Source organism: Leishmania panamensis (assembly GCF_000755165.1).
Source record: "Leishmania panamensis strain MHOM/PA/94/PSC-1 chromosome 30 sequence".
NCBI classification, from domain to species: Eukaryota; Euglenozoa; class Kinetoplastea; order Trypanosomatida; family Trypanosomatidae; genus Leishmania; species Leishmania panamensis.
In genome coordinates this window covers 799,740-816,646 of record NC_025877.1, presented here as the reverse complement: position 1 = coordinate 816,646, position 16,907 = coordinate 799,740, and the positions used below count along the sequence as shown (strand labels likewise).

Here is a 16,907-nt window from a genome sequence, read left to right as displayed (position 1 = left end):
GTGTGGGTAGGTCGGAAGGAGAAGTAGCAAGGCTGCCAACCTCTCCTCGGGTGTGAGTGGCGGCATGAATCTCTCAAGTTGCGTTACTTGCGATCCATGGAAGGGGTCTACGTTCTATTGATGTGCGCCTTGTCTTTTACGTTTTGTGCAGTCTCACTCCCTTCTCTTCCTCTCCTTTTTCTTCGCTTCATAAAGGAGGGGGACCGACTCTTCTTGTCGTGCCTTTGTGTTTGCACTCTCGGCCGGCGTCACTGTCCCGAACGGGGGCTCCACACACACACACACACAAACTGAAGCTGCCCGGACAAGCAGACAAAAGGCGAGCCTAAAAGAAATTGCGACCGCTGCATTCGCAGTGTGCCCACGGATAGCCACCGACATACCTGCATAGAAATCGCTGGATAGAGCCGCCCCTGAGCAGGCGCACGTCCTCACACACACACACACACACACACACACAAGCATCCAAGAGACATTCACCACGCTCGTAAAGCGAGCCCCTTCTGGAGGTCGCATTTCTTTTCCGTTGGCGACGTTTTTTGTGCGGACCCGTTTCGCATGGACGCCAACAGCTGCGTCGATGAGAAAATGCCATCATTATCTTCGCTGCCATCGGCAGCGCCACAGCAGCCACCGCTGTGCGACAACGACAAGCGGCAGCGGAGTACCTTTCTGGATGAAGCTTCTCTAGTCCATGTCGCAGAACCCCAGTCGAGTGACGCAGAGGAACTGATTCCGTTTCTCGCCACCATGTCCATGAACCAGGTGGGCTTTTTGCACACCCAAAAGCGCACCAGACGAGACCTACTTGATTGTCCTATGGGCGGTTCTCGTGCGTCGGACAACGTGCTCATCAGCGACGCTTCTCACGGCATCGCAGCATCACTTGTTTCGGAATCAAACTTGGCGCTCTCGAAGACGCTCGCATCGTCATCAGCACCTCCTCCTGCGCAAAGTGCTGACTCGGCAGATGATGTAAGCTATCTCGAACAGATGCTCACAGAGATCCTGGACGCTGCAAAGACGTTCGCGAGCACCATCAAGGAGCCGTCGTCCGCCTCAACGCAACGCGACGGAGACACGCTTCCGGCATGCGCGTACCTGCTGCGCACCTACTTCCATTTTGACACTGGTGCCTTCAAGGCTCATCAGCAAGAGGTGTGCCTCTCCATTCTCGCTGGCGTCAACACGCTCGCCGTATGCCCCACCGGCTGGGGGAAGTCGCTTTGCTACCAGTTTCCCATTCTTGTCCATCGTCTACTCTTTGAATGCCGCTACACACGGTGGTGCCGGCAAGCTGCTGCGGCAACGTCAGCACTACAGCAGTCAAGCGAGACGGCGGTGAAGGAAGGGCTGATAGGAAGCACGAGTGATGCCGGTCCTCTGCCGAGCACCGGTCTACCAGCGCACCTTTTCAGCCGCTTCTGCGTTGTTGTCTCTCCTCTCCTGGCGCTGATGGAGGACCAGGCAGAAAAAGTCAACGCGATTGCTCACTTGAACGCCTTTGTGCTCTCATCGAAAGTGGCTGCTGACCGAGAGGCAGAGGTGCTTGCCAAGCTCGAGTCTCCGCTCTGCCCACTCGACGTCCTGTTCGTGTCGCCGGAGAAGTTCATTGCGAGTGTCGCGCTACGGCGCCTCCTGCAGTCCCAGGCGCACCGGCTGGCGCTTCTATGCGTGGACGAGGTGCACTGTGTGTCTGGCTGGGCCTACGACTTCCGGCCCACCTTCATGTACGTCAGCCGCGTTCTGCGGAGCCCATTACTTGCCTACCCAGCAGCGAATGCACCCGAGGCGTCACCGTTGATGTGCGCGAGGGAGTCGCTGGCAGCGGTGCCGTATCTGTGCCTCACCGCGACTGCCACCAAGGCAGTCATGCAAGACATCCAAGCAAGCTTCGGTATTGCGTGGACAGTCACGTGCGGCAATCAGTGGCGTTCGAATCTGGAGCTGCAGGTGGTAGACCTAGTCGAGCGCCACGCGTCGTTTCACCACCTCCCTCCAGCGTCGGGCGACGCTGCCGAGGCTCGTGAGCCGTCTGCGCGAGTGCTACAGGACGCGCTCCTCGAGGCGGTGCAACAGTTGCCGAAGCCGATGATTGTTTACGTGCAAAGCCGTGCAGATGCAGACGCATTGTCGGGACTCCTTTCCTCCAAATGTGGGCAGTCACACTCGCCGGCGTCGGGAAGTCGCCATGGGGTCTTCCACGTAGCGCCGTATCCTTTTCCACGCGAGCAACGCAGCTCAGTTGATCAGACGGAAAGCGAAGACAGGGGGGAGAACTCCAATGAGGAGCACACAGACGCACCACGCGGCGCGGAGACCGCAGTCGTGATTCGCTCCTACCACGCGGCGTTGACACGGGCAATGCGAAGCGCTACCCAGCGGCAGTTTCTTCACGGCAAGATCGACGTATTGGTGGCCACGATTGCGTTTGGCATGGGCGTCGACAAGGTCAACATCCGCAGCGTCATCCATGCCTCTGCACCCAGCTCGATAGAGGGCTACGTGCAGGAGATTGGTCGGGCGGGTCGCGACGGTGCGCCAAGCATCTGCCGTCTCCTGTACAACCCGTTCGACTTCTACACCCTCCGGTGCCGACTGTGGGGCGCGTTGCTCTCGCCATCCGAGATGCATTCCATTGTGTGTGCAATCTTATCGGGCTCCACCACCCACGTCGGGCAGCGACTCATGCTCGTTTCTGTATCCACTCTTTCAGCAGAACTGGGCTTTAGCGAGGAGGTCATCGAAACGGTTATTTTCCTGCTGCTCACTGCAACCGGCGTCGGTGCTTCACTTGCTGACGGTTTATCTACATGTGCAGCCCCATCCCGTGTACCATCCCCCTTCAAGGCCGTTTTAGGTTCTTACCCGCTCGGCTACAAGGTTCTACGGGTCCAGGAAGAGGCAGAGAGGGACCGTGACCCGGAACTGGCAAGCTCAGCCATCAACGCCACACTCCACAACAGAGCAACGCCCCTGAAGCGACGACGCACTGGTGCCAGAGTGGCAGTAGGTGGCTCTTCTACCGCTGCTGGCGTGGGTCTTCTTCTTCGGCAGCTCGGCGCCACTGATGCAGTTCTGGAGCTGTGCCGCGTGTCACCAAACATGTTGAACCAGATCGAAATGGCGAATAGGCTTTCGATGCCGCTTGGTGAGTTTCAGCAACGTATGCAGGACCTTGTTGAAACTGGCATCGTGACCGTTGCCAAGTATGGCACGCCGTCAGCTCTGCTTCTAGAATTGGCAGACACTTTCACTGAGGCAGCGAGCCCCACTTCTCAGCAGGCTCTCGCCTCGCATCTTTTAGCTCTTCATCGCGGTCGTCTCGATGCGCAGGTGGCCGGACTGCGGCGGATGTTCGGTGTATTACAGCATCCAACCCACAAGGCCATCGCTGAAGAGCTGAGCAGGGAGCCGGAGTCGTGCAGGACGGCGCTTGAGAGCGATCACCTCGCATGGAGACCGCCAGGTCGAGTAATGGGCAAGGTGAAGGCGGTGTCCCTAGTGAACGCCTTTGTGGAGGAAAATCGCCTCCGTATCCACTCCACCTACGAGGCGCTACGTACTTTGATGGGAATTCGCCCAAGGAGTCTCATCCAGCATGGCAAGTACGCGGGTCAGCTCCCGCTGGCGCAGAGCTGGTACGTGAACTCACCGTACTTTGGGGCACTGCGCACCTTTGAGCTGTCTTGGGTGCTTCAGGTTCTTGCACCTCACCACCTCGACACACCGTTCCGTGATGAGTGAGGCACTAGTAACCGTCAGAGGCGTGTGGAAGACACACAGAAACAGAGAAGGAAAGAGGAAACTGCGAAACGTATCCAACAATGACGGAGCCGTGGGGGCGAAGAAAAGCCACTCGCTCGGTTTCCACACAGCACAGCATCATTTACCGCGCAGTATACAGTGAATGGATGCCGCGTCCGATGCTTTCGACTCCTGTGTGTGTGTGTGTGTGTGTATGCGTGTGTGTAGGTGTGAGGGTCTCTCGGAGACTCGACAGCTCACATGAGGTTCCTCCTTCTGTTCTTCTGGGTGCGCTGTGTACCTATTAGCAATGGCCTGTTGTCTTTCCCCTTCCTCCTCTTCGGCTCTCTTTCTATTTCGCATTTTTGTGTTCGCCATAGATGCATCTGCCTCTTCTCCTCACCCCACACCCCTGCACACAGTCTTCACACGCTGGCGCATGCCTTCCTGATCTTTCGATACCACCTTTCTTTCTCTTCCGTCTTTGCTTCGTTTTTCATTTTCTTGCGCTTCTCTTCACGTGGTCTCTCACGCTCTCTCTCTCCTTCTCTTCAGCATCCTCTCCTTTTCCCCTCTCCCTCCTTCCCTCACTCCCTCCTGATTCAGCCGCGGGGCAGGGCAAGGTTGTTGAGTCCGGTATCGGACACTAGAAAATGGCGCTTAGCATGGAAAACCATTTGAGAGAAAAATGGATGAGGGACAACAGAAGAAAAGTGTGTGTGGGTCGCAGGGATAAGGAAGTTAGGTCTCTCTCTTCTTTTAGCATGTTGCTTCGTGCAGCGACCGATTCTTGATGCTTCTCGCTGTTTATCGCCCAGCACGTTGCACTCGTGCTCCTCGTCTTACCCTCTTACCGCGACCAGTCATCTGGCGTGCTGTACTCTCTCTCGTTGGTTGAGGCGTTGATTTCTGCTTCTCCACCCAACTCGTCTCGCCAGTTCGTCGGCGTAGGCGTGGGGGCGTGTGTCTGTTTGTCACGCCGTGTCACGCGAGGCCGCCGCGCGCGCTCTCTTTCATGTGTCATTCTCGTATCGCGCTCAACCGGACTTCTGCGTCTCACGACCAACTGGGGCGTCTGAGCGACAGTGCAGACACACACTGCGATACACCGCTGGATTCACAGAGAGAGAGAGAGACCGGGGAATGTATATGTGTATATCTGTATAACGCTCTAGGTGTGTGTGTTTGGGGAGTGGGGGGGGGGGCGTATTTCACCACTTCTCCTTTCCTTACGCTGCCCGCTCCCTCTCTCTCTCTCGTTCTCTCCTTTATCTGCACATCTACGGTCAACCGCTTTGTCTGTGCCTGAAGGTGCGGGACTGTGTACGGTAAGGGGGGACCCAATAAAAGAGAGGTGAGGACAGCAGCGAGATTCGACCTTTTCGCTTTCCCGCCCTCTTCCCCCTTTACAAGCGCACTCTGCTGGTGCAGCCCGGAAAACAAAAGCTTCGACAACATTTCTGGTCGTTTCCCCTCCCCCTCTAGCTGCTTGTCATTCCTCTTCTTCTCTTCAAGCCCCCCCCCCCGCACCCCACTGTTTGCACAGCGCCTCCTTTCACCTTCTTTTTCGCTTGTCGGCTGATTTCGGGTTTCTCGTCGCCGGCCCCCCTCCCCCTCCCTTCACTTTCCGTATCCGCCTCCGCTCACTCTGCCTTGTTGAAGTTGTGGATCACCAATAAAAACGACGTGTTTGCTGTGAAGTATCTCCGGCAGGGTAACATAAAGAGCGGCTGGCAGCATTGGGCGGGCAAACCCACGTACTGCGAGCTGGTTTATACGGAGGACGACAAGCAGCATCGAATGCCGGAAAAGAGGTGAAGGTGTGGTGGTGGTGGGGCTTGCTGCAATCATTGCTCCCTTGACGTGGCTCTTTCCTTGTTGCTGCTGGGTTTCGCGTCCCCTATTTGTTGTTCCCGTTTTTTTTTTGCCCTGCACTCGCTGTCTTCCTCAATCAAATGAAAACTTTTATTCGAGAAGCGAAGACGATCGGAAGGAGCCAAAGGCGTCGATACGATGTGTATATGTGGGCCTGTATGTGTGTTCTGCTGTTGTTGTTTGCCGAACTCTCTATTTTTCCATGTCGCGTGCCACACTGCGTGGATCAGCGAGGGACCACACAAACGGCACACGAGACAATCAAGAAATTAAAACAAACACGCAGGCGCAGGACGGGGTGAAGGGCTTGTTTTTTCTCTTCCCCCACTGGCGATACCCAACTGCCGGGGTAGCTTGTTGCACTCTCTGTGCGACTTCTGTTCTCTTCTGTGCAAGTCTTCTCCACACACACACACACACACACAGGCTGGCGCCATCGTACTCCTTGCAAAGGAAGCCAATGGAGCCCGAATCAGTAACCTCATCACCAGATGGCCCTTTCTGTTTCTTTACATCTGCTGGTTCGCTTCGTTTACCAATGCGCGGGTGGACGCGCAGAGCGGAAAGAAAAAACAGAGGATTAGCCGCTGTGCCCAAGACCGCCCCTGCCCGTGTGGAGCACTGAATCGTACTGGCTGGATGAGAGAGTCAGATGAACACAAGAGTATCGACAAAAGGGTAAAAAGAAAGAACACTAAGCAGACAGGGGCATATAGGGGCACCTTCATCAGCAGCCTCGCTTCTCATGCACATTAAGTTGTGGCATTCGCAATCTATCACGTTGTGCATCGAGGTGGTAGTAGACGCCGCATCGCCTTCTCTTCCGAACTCCCAAGAGGGATCCTCTCTTCTTAGCAGGGTGCAGTGGCTCTCTCCAACCTCGTTGCTGAATGTGACGGCGGAGTGCTGAGTAACAGACAATGAAAAGTCTCGTGAGTGGCACTTCTGCTCCTTTCCAACCCGTTTGTCCATCCACATCGAGCCCTCTCTTCGACTGCGCTTCTCCCAATTTGTGTCTCTCCCTGCGTTTTTCCCTTAAACGTGTTTGAAGGGCGACACCGGCACTCCTTTGGGTCGCGCAAACAATCCAGCACACAACACACGAGTACAGTGAAATACTGGCAACCAACTCAACGGATTCTCTTATTACTACTTTACTTTATTTGGTATGTCGCTTGGGGTGTCTCTGATTCCTACACGACGACTCATGGGTGTGCTCACCACACGGCATCATTATCCGCAACTCTCACTGAAGCAGAGACTTTGTGTGTGTGTATGTGTGTGGGTGGGTGGGTGTCCTTATTGGCCTGTGCTGCACATATTGGATGTGATCCGGTGAGTTTGTGCGGCGGCATATCGGACAGAGCAAAACACACGCAGAAAAAAAGTGCACAACCGAGTGCACGCTTGCCGTGTGAGAGAGGGAGGGAGAGGAGGCATAATCTGAACAACCGAGTAGACAAAGAGCGACATTTTTGTCAACCCCTGTGGGGTGGACAGAAACCACTCTTTTTTTCGTTTCGCATTTGAACCTGCGCTGCGCACCGCTACTCTCTGCGCGCGCTCCTTCCTTTCTTTTCTGCCCTCTCCCCCCCCCTCTCCCCCCTGTAGTAAAGACCTACAGGCCTGACGCTCCTGCATCAAGACATGCTCCGTCATCGCTGGAGTCTCTGTGCCGCGGCGGTTACCGCGGCGGCTGGAAAGGCAGGTGAGTTGGCCAACAGCTACCCCTCTAAATCGCCGTCGTCCCTCACGCATGCCGTGGAGTCTGTTTTGCCGATGCCGGTGTACTTGAAGCCGTCAAGCAGCCCACACCGCAAGGCTAGTTTTTATTTTCCCCGCATGCGTGAGAAATGCCCCCCTGGCTATGCGTTTCAGCCCAGCTCGCTCGGTACTGCCTTGCCACTGTTCAGCATCACATCTTCCTCGTGCGAGTACTACGCCTTACGGCTGCCGCTCTTGAAGGCTGGGTTCCGCCGTGTTCCTGCGGAGGCTCTTGACGTGGCGAGCAACCTCGTGTGGGGACGCTCCATGCCGTTCTGCGAGATGCTTCGCAACCGCCAGTCGGTCCCTCTCCTCGACTTCACCTCCGCTAGTATGCCTGAGCAGGCAGCCTACGTTGAGAAGTTTCGCCTGATACACACCCACCAACGGCACAACCACTTCCCGCTGAGCCACGCCAACCTCGGCTGCAAGCGAGGGATGGCGGCAAATCTACGCCGCGCCTTCAAGGATGCCATGCAATACGCCTCCACACCAGGAGGCCGGGAGGCAGTGCAGACACGCTACAACTATATGCCACGGACCTGGTTCTATCCACAGGAGCGGGAGAGCCTGGTGGCTGCTATGAGGGCGGCTCAGAGCAACCAGCACTTCATATGGAAGCCTGCTCGGGGCAGCTGTGGCCGCGGCATCTTAATTTCTCAGGGCGGCGCGGTGCACGCGCTCTCATGGGAGCGCATTATGGCAGACATCGAGGGCAAGGCAGCCTCTAAGGAAACACGGAGACTCTTCAGCAGCTACGTGGTGCAGGAGTACATTGAAAACCCTCTTCTCATTGCGGGTCGTAAGATGGATCTGCGGCTGTACGTCGCTGTCACCTCGTACGACCCACTCACCGTCTACTGGCACGAGGAGGGGCTGGTACGCTTTGCCGCTGAGTCGTACACCGACTTGACTAGCACACCATCGTCGCGCATCGATGTGAGCGGCGTGGGGGCGGGAGAGGAGACCCTTTTACCAGGTTCGCTGGCTGGTAGCGCTGGATGCGACAGCGACGCTTCTTGCAATAAGAGAAACCGCAGCGGCAGGGCGGCTCTGTCAGATCAGTGCATAACGCACGTGCATGACCGTTTCCGTCACCTGACGAACTACTCGGTCGGAAGACGTTACGTTGCCATGCAGTACCAGGGCCGTGCGGTGCTATCCTTGCCGGAGGAAGACAGCGCGGTTGACGGGGATGCAACTCTCGCAGAATGCGCTGCAGTCGCGCCTGAACTCAAATGGTCGCTTCAGCGACTGTGGGACTACATTGATGCTCGTAGTGAAAGCACACCGACGAGCCTAGCAGGGGTGGTGACACCGACTCGCCGCCCCTCCGATGCGGTGCGCGAAGAAATCGCTCAGCTGATTACACGTACCCTGATTGCGGTGCGGCCGGTCATCAGCGACGCCATCCGACGCGTGCCGATGCCGGGCAGCTATTTTGAACTCTACGGCTTCGATGTCATGCTCGACGCGGACCTCAACCCGTTTCTCATTGAAGTCAACACGCTGCCATCGCTTGAGAGTAGCTCGGCGTTCGACTACGCCACCAAGACAAATGTGACGGCCGATCTGCTCAATTTGGTCATGCTGGAGCCGTTCGAGCGAAACATGACACCGGGCAGCACGCTCTGGAGCTCGTCCCAGCTGCGTGAGGAACTACACCGACCTCTCACAGCAAAGGAGCGTGGGGTTTTTCACGCAGCTGAGATGAGTGACGCTCATAGAACTGCTTGCGGCAGTGTCGAACGAACTCGCGAGGACGTGGAGCTGCGCATAAAGGACGAACTCGCTTACGCCCGCGGCTTCCACCGCATCTTCCCTGCGAAGCCGCTTTCAGGCTCGTCTTCAGAGAGGGTAGAAGCGGGAAGCTCAGCCAGCTTCTCAGGCTTGTCAGCACCTTCGACTCTGCCCCAGCCACTGGACTCGTTGGCGATGTGCCCCTCCTACCTGGCGGACATGCGTGCCTATGAGCTGCAGGGCCTTCTCACCGAAAAGGATAGTTGGGCGTTGGTGTCGTGATCTTCCGTTTTTCGGCCCCCCACCACCACCACCCCATCATCTCACCACCACCACCTCATACACTCTCTCTCGTTCTCCATGCCGACAAGCGACACGAGCCAGACGACACGCTGACGCCTTACGTTGTTGTTGTTCACGGGCATTCTGCCGCTGCAGTGGGGGTGTGTTTCTGCAAAGAGAGAGGCCAGGGGGACGGAGGGAGGGAGAGAAGCAGGGGGGAGGGGAGGGCATAGCGAGATGCAAAGGAGAGAGGCGTGCTGCCGGGGTCCTCATGGAGTGTGCCTGTGAGTAGTACAGTATACGGCTGTTTCCTCCCTAAAAGGAGGCAGCCGACTCGTTCGCAGTGCATCATTTTCTACCTCTTCACTCTGCTACTCCCGGTGTGACAATCTGCGAGTATGAGTGTATCTGCGCGCGCGCGTGTGTGTGGGTGTGCATCAGTGGGTCTCTGATGCTCATCCAGATCAGTGTGCCGACGCATCCTTTCCACGTTAATATGGGAGGGAGAATGCATATCCAGTCGACGGTGCGGCAACGATGGTAACATGGAGGGATAGAAAGCTAAGGAACCGAAGAGAGGCACTCACACGCACACGCACACACACACTGACACACACAATCTCTCTCGGTATACGAATATGTCGTATTGATTCCCTGTAGTGGCCCTCTTTCTCTCCTCTCGTCCCTTCGCCGCTCCCCCGTCATTCTCCATCCCTTCAGCTCTTCTCCTTTTTTGGTGTGAGTGTTGCGGTGAGCTTTTTTCACCGTGACTCCTCCCAGCACTCATCTTCACAGACACCCAGAGCGTTCTTCTTCTTCCATAAACACGCACACCAGGTGTGTCATTCCTCTCCGCCATCCAGACACCCCCTTTAGGTCGCAGCCGTCGCGTCTCAACGAGGCGCGAAAAGACCGAAAACAAAGTCCACGGAAAGAGAGGAGAGCGGTGGAAAACATAGCCGCCAAATCTACAGATGTTCGATGTGCTTGGCGTCGATACTCAACCGACTTTCTGTCTCTCTCGTGCGCGCGCGGTGGCCGATGAGCGTGGCATGAGGCTGTTTTCTTTTCCTCAGAGTGTGCAGCTCTGTTTACGTGTGTGTGTGTGTGTGTGCATGCGCGGCTTGGACACTGGCGGCCTCGCCTGCTCACAACGAAGCCCCCTCCCTGTGCAGGGGCAACATGACGCTTTAGGTTCTTCCTCTGTTACTGCACCTCTGAAGAGGTCTCTCGGCGCGGTCATTCCACCATCGTGTGGCACTCACTATGCTCACAGTTTCCTCTATCTTCGAGGCATCGCTTGTCCCTTTCACATCCCTTTCTCGTCATCCCATCTGCTGGGCTCGTTTAGTCATTCCTCCTATCGGCGACAGAAGCACACGACCACTGTGTACGCACTACTGTTATGGCCATGTACTGTAGAGATTGCAGAGGCACGTGGAACCGCTGCCTGTCGTGCAAATTTGTTTTGCCAGGTTTCTCTCTAGAGAACACCGCTACCTCTGATAACAGGATACATTAGAATGAATGAGGACGCAGGTGGCAACAGTAATGGCGAGACGAACCTGGTCACCGCAGGGATGTCGCCTTCTCGGCAGCTGACAGCTGAGGAGGAAGCAGTTCTGCTGGCCGAGTACGGCTTCGAGGAGCCTTACGACAACGACGTTCAGTGGGCAGCACCGAGTCACTTTAAGTCGAAGATGGGCGACGGCCACATCTTTCTCACAGGTGCAGCGACCGACGATAAGGACGCCGGGGATAGCCCTGTCACAGCGGACTCCTTCCAGCAGGGCGGCACAACTCCGTCAAGGCGTGGTCGTCACCTTGTGCACAGGGACCCACTGCGAATGTATCTCCACAAGAATTTTCCCTCCCTTATGCTACTGGACAGGACGACACCAGCGTCGCTGATGGAGACCGTCACGGACGTCCTCGACACTCTCGAGAGCCGGAGCAAAGTCAATGAGGCACACGGAGAACAAGTGGAGCGCCACACACCAACGCCGCCACTTATCGGATTCAGCCGCTCTCCGACTCTGGAGCGGCATGCTGCTATCTTGCGAAGCGGAAAAGAGTGGGCGCGTCGTGCGAGTCTTGCAGTTCAAGGTGCTTCTATCGCGGCTATGGCATCGCACTTATTTGTGTCCGACCATCAGGAAGCACCTGTGACGTGCTGTGGCGACGGTTCTTCCACGAAAGCAGCTGGCGCGCCTGCGTGCACCGAGGACATCGAGTATCGTGAGCTCATTGAATCCACGCAGCAGCTTCTGTCAAAGGCAACGGAGGCGTTGGCAACACGCTCTTCTCTGACATGTGACAGTGAAGCAGCGGACATGGCGCATGCGGTGCGAGAGCTGCAAGAGCGTGAGACCCTACTTACTGAGGACCTGCTGGATGAGTATTACGACAGGGTGGGGGTGCTGAATGATGACGAGGAAGAAGGAGAAGTTATGCAGCTGCTTTGCCGTGCGCGCGAGGGACGTGCACGACTCTGTGCGGCTCTGGCTCTGCGTACAGACGATTCCCCTGTAAGCGACATCCGTGCGGAGTATGCTGCAGTAGAGCTGGTACCGTCCGCAGCGGACCGCGACGCCGATGCACGACCCCTCTTTTCCCTAACGCCCAGACTCCCGTATCTTTACGCATTCGAACTGGAACTGCCGATTTTGCAGCCGGTAGCTGCGGAGTCGCTCTCTGCAAGCCACGAGAATATTCTACTGACACAAGAGAAGCATCCTAGGATCCTCAGCGCAACGCACGCGATGCCACAGGTGGTGGATCTGCCGACCGACTCACCAACTGAGGAGGAGAAGTCCGTATCGCTCCCACGACTCCTTATGAGAAACACAGAGGTACTCGAGTTGATTGGAAATATGGAGCTTCGTGATGCCCAGGTGCAGATGGCCGCTGTGGCCTCAAGAGAGGCATACTTGCGAGCGTATCGAACCGGCAGTGCAGCACGAAAGGGAGAGACACAGGTAAGGCTGCAGAACGACGACCGCAGCGCACACGGCCTTGCGATTCTTCCGTCGTTTGTGCAGCAACTCGACGTACTCCTCTCCCCCACTCGAGAGGAGCAATATTTCCGTCATGGAACAACCCAGCCACCGTCACTCCAACCAGATACCCAGGTAGGCTTCAATGATGGCACCAACGCAGCTCAGCAGCAAAGTGGAAGTAGCCGTGGTGCAGCTACGTCGGTGCCGCTTATGAACACTTCGGTAGAACAAATTCGCTGGCAGGCAGCAGTGGAGTCATTTCTTGTAGACCGCGAGGCCAGCGAGCACCACCGCATGCGTATCGAGGATGAACTGGTGCAGCGCGAAATTTGCGCCGCTGCAGATCAGCTCGCTGAGTACGTACAGCAGCGCAGTGAACTTGAGCAGTCCACTCTGCAGTCCGTAGCGCGCCTTCACGAGGTTCAGAACACCGCATATGCAGAGCTCCTCGCCGCCGCCAACAAGGGCAGGGCGCTGGCACAGCAGGCACAGGAGCTGCGGCGTTTACAAGAAACGGAAAAGCTGACTTACACACTCATCATGGAGTGGGAGGTGCAGCGGGAACAGTTGTTGCAAGATGAGGCACTATCGATTCGGTCGCTTCGTCGCGACGCGAGCGACGAAGCGCAGCGCGCCCAGATTTCCACTCAGCGACGCTTGGATGACGAGATAGCAGCTGCCAGGAACTCCATGGAGGAACTTCGCACCATCTTTGAACAGCAGCGTGTATGGCGAGGATCCATAACGCTGCAAGGCGAAGATGACGCAGCCGTTGCTGAAAAAGTGGTGTCCCTTGACGAGAAAACACTGCGGGAAAGCCGATGGTACTGCTGGCGCGTAGCACCGTTACTCACGGAACGTGCAGCATTGCTGCGCTGCATCACAAAGCAACAAAAATCGCTGGAGAGCGTCCGTACTCTCCTAGTAGAGGCTGAAGGTCACTATCGCGCTCATGTCAAGGCGTCCTCTACGAGCCTCGATAGTAATGAAACCCCAGAGAAGGTGATGGTACTCCCCGAGAATCCGCCTCTGATGACGGAGGGCGGATTGTCCAGAGGGCATGCCGCCGCGGGTGCTCGAGTGCTGGGCGCCGACACATTTGTGCGGCTTCTCTGGCCCTCCCTCCACGCGGTGGTACGCAACCCTCAGCGAGCACCCCAATACCTCTCGAAGCTTATGCTTTCCCTCGAGGACCTGCAGCAAGTGGACTGGGACCAGCTGCGCCACATGAACCTAAGCGCCGCAGGCCCACACCAGAAACCCGCAGGCGCGGTCTCAGTCGCGCGTCTGGTGAAGGAGTTGGATGTGAGCGGCAATCCACTGCGACACTTCGATGTGGTGGAGGCTCTCAGCACCTTCTCCTTTTTGCAGTCGCTCAGCATCTCGCACGCGCAGCTGCATACCCTCAACTCGTCCGGCGCTATGGACACCATCTCCAACACCCACCTGCGAGGAGCACCCAAGCAACATTGCACCTGTTCCGCCAGCGCTACCTCGTCTCGCTCCTCCCACCTGCGCCACGTGACAGCGGCGCGCAACCATGCGCTGGCGGCGCAGGTCCACCTGTTGTTTCTCGACGTCTCCTCCAATAGTCTAGCCTCACTCGTGCCGCTGAGTACGATAGCCTCTTCGTCCTTGGTTTGCTGCACGACCACAGAAAACGAACTGACTGACCTTGACTCTCTCAGTGGCTGCGTGCAGCTGCGCGAGTTGTCAGCAGCGCACAACAGATTGACTGATATGCAAGCTGCCAGCACGATGCCGCTGCTCCGAGAAGTGGACGTGGGGAACAACAAGCTTGCGGCGTTGACTGTAGGAAGGAAGGGAGGTGGAGACGACGCTACATCGAACTCCCTCATGTTGCTCAGTAGGCTGTACGCCTCGCACAATCCACTCCATGCGCTTCCATCGAGTCAGCACGCCTACCTCTGTTTAACACAGCTGTTTGTGAACCACGCCAAGCTCACCTCCCTTAGCGCTTCATCCCTGGGGTGGTTTCCGATGCTGACGGTGCTGCAGGCTGAGGGAAATGAGATTGCCGACATTAGTGGAGTGCAGCACTGCCCGCGCCTGCAGTCGCTGAGGCTATCGCGCAATCGGCTTGCTTCGCTAAGCTCACTAGAGTCGCTCAGGTGCTGCACGCGGCTGCAGGTGCTTGACCTCACAGGGAATCCGTGCCTTGCGGCAGATTCGAATGACGAGCAGCTTGCAGCGTCTGTGACTCGTGCGCTCTACGAGCTCGTGCCGTCTCTGGAAGTGCTAAACAACTCTCCTCGAGCACACGCACGCGAACAGCACCAAGCGCCCGCGTCCCCTTCCACATTTGCCCTTGCACCGGCAAGAAAGGTGGAGGTGGGTGACTTTCTTGACGATGGACGGCACGCCGACGCCACTCTTGCTGCGATCGTCAGCTCGTCGTCGCGATACCTCTCTACTACACCTCAGTTGTATCGCGAGGTCTTTTCTGCCCTGTGCTGGGATGCACAGATCCAGCATCTGCTGGAGGTGAAGATGCTGCGCGAGGCATACGCACAGCGGCCGTTGAACCGCGCTAAGGGCTGGGAATTGAGCGCTGTCGCTGCTGCCGCAGCGGCCGGTGGGGTGAAAAATGATGGTCAGCCGCTGGTGAATCGTGGTGCGGCAGCATTTGCGCATGTGCATGGGGTAACGGCAGCACAAATCCACACTCGCACAGCGGAGCACCTCCGTCGTGTAGAACACTTCCGGCTAGATGCCGCGGCGGTGTCTGAGTGGATCAGCCTGTCTAACCGTCTCCCTTTAGCAAAGCTTCCTGGGTCAACGGGAGACGACATGCTAGCAAACACACACGTGCGTAACCTCTCCTTCGAGCAGCAGCGGCAGGACTATGTTGGGGCTCTTGCTCGTGCATACATTGCTGAGTGGCTGCACGGTCGCGTACTCGTTCGACGGGCTCGCCTCGAGCTGCTCTGTTTACGGGTCGCGTATCGGCAGTCGGAGGCTCGCCGGCAAGAGGCCGCTGCCCAGCGCATCCAGCCGGTCTGGCGTGGCGCGGCGCTGCGTTCGCGACTTCGGCGCTTTTTGCACCCAGAGGGGGCCGGCAGCGGCGCTGAGGTTGAAGCTGGTGACTTTCCAAAGGTCAACGTGGACGACTGGCTCGTCGAGAATGCTGCTGCGCTGGCGCCGGTGGAGCTGCTCTTTCATGACGTGGTGGAATCGGCGCCTGCTCTCATTGCCGTGCCGTTCAACGTTTCGGCGACGGCCGCCACGCCCGTTTTATCGGCAATCACTGACGCATCGCCACTGCCAGTCGCCACCACCTTCACTCCTCTACCCCCAACAGTTGGACGGTCTCACCAAACGGTGGTCAGCGGCCGCCTTGCACCGCGAAGCACCGGGGACGATCCGCCGAGTAGTGATGTAGCGGAGACCAGCCAGCCAAAGGGCAGCGGTGGGGCCCTGGTGGAGCAGTGGGGCCCTCTTGTAGCGGCGCAGATTCGCAAGAAGCAGCACAAATCTAATCGGTTGCACCAGCAGCACCTGCGCACGGAGTTCCTACAGGATCCGTTGCGTGTTAAGCGGGAGGTACGAGAGGATCGTGCGCAGCAGCGGACTAAGTAGCAGAGTGTGCCCCTGATCCGCTGGTGTACTGTCTTCCTCATCTGCCGCATAGAGTGATTCGTGTGAGGCAATTTGTGCACCGGCTGCTGTCCTGCGTGTTGTGCCTCCTCCCCCCTCCTCACCTCATTCAAATCTGGATCTGCCGTCACCTTGACCTTTGTTCGTTGAGTAGCCTCGCGTGTGTGCGGAATGCATGTCTTCCATCGGGACACAGTCACATGTGTACATTTCATACGCATCTGAAGAAGCCAAACAAAATGAGGGGTAACGAGTACTGAGGTCAAGTAGCGGTTCTCATGGCGGTGATGCCTCTGTGCTCACATGGGGTGCACGCACTGTGTTGGCAAAGTAAGGTGTGTCAACTATGGGAAGATTGCCGTTTGGAGTTGTCGCGTGGAGGCTTTCTTGAGCAGCAGCGAAGCTTCGGCGGCGGGAGCGAACCAGGACTTTGTCGAGGAGGATGGTGGCCGTTTTACCGCCGCTTGCTCACTCTCAAAACGTGCCGCACATGTTGCTGGTCATTCAGATGTGCACCCGCGGCGGTGTCCAACTTCCGCAAAGGATGTTGATGTAGCTTCTTTAGTTCCTGAAGAGGGAGCTCTAATCCCCCTCCCTCCTCTTGGGGTCCCCACTTTTACCTCTTTCTTTCCATCAGCTCTGCTTACATCACCACTTCCACTTATCATGATTGTGCATCGGTAAAGGTGCGTGTGCGTGTCTCGATTTCTGGACGCGCACTGCTCCCACTCGCTCGCTACCTTGGTGCTCCGTGTACTACAGAGTCTCGCTTCCCCTTTTCACCACCGTTGTTCTCACCTGCTTGCTGTGCACAGTGTACGGCCAAGCAGTGCAGCTGTCATTCGCACAATCCATAATAAAGAAACGAAAAGGAAAAGGAAA

The 16,907-nt window shown here is 57.0% G+C and overlaps 3 protein-coding genes across 3 annotated transcripts; all 3 read left to right on the top strand.

The window, feature by feature from the left end:
* Nucleotides 1-750: 750 nt before the first annotated feature.
* LPMP_302250 (ATP-dependent DEAD/H DNA helicase recQ family-like protein) lies at nt 751-3,747 on the top strand (the record flags this gene model as incomplete). Its single annotated transcript, XM_010702946.1, has 1 exon — nt 751-3,747. One exon carries the CDS (start codon nt 751-753, stop codon nt 3,745-3,747), a length of 2,997 nt encoding a protein of 998 aa, XP_010701248.1.
* A 3,522-nt stretch (nt 3,748-7,269) lies between these two features.
* LPMP_302240 (tubulin-tyrosine ligase-like protein) lies at nt 7,270-9,408 on the top strand (the record flags this gene model as incomplete). Its single annotated transcript, XM_010702945.1, has 1 exon — nt 7,270-9,408. The coding sequence occupies one exon, from the start codon at nt 7,270-7,272 to the stop codon at nt 9,406-9,408; it is 2,139 nt and encodes a 712-aa protein (XP_010701247.1).
* Nucleotides 9,409-10,931: 1,523 nt separating this feature from the next.
* On the top strand, nt 10,932-16,007 carry LPMP_302230 (hypothetical protein; the record flags this gene model as incomplete). The annotated part of the gene is made up of 1 exon (XM_010702944.1): nt 10,932-16,007. One exon carries the CDS (start codon nt 10,932-10,934, stop codon nt 16,005-16,007), a length of 5,076 nt encoding a protein of 1,691 aa, XP_010701246.1.
* Between the last annotated feature and the right edge of the window lie 900 nt (nt 16,008-16,907).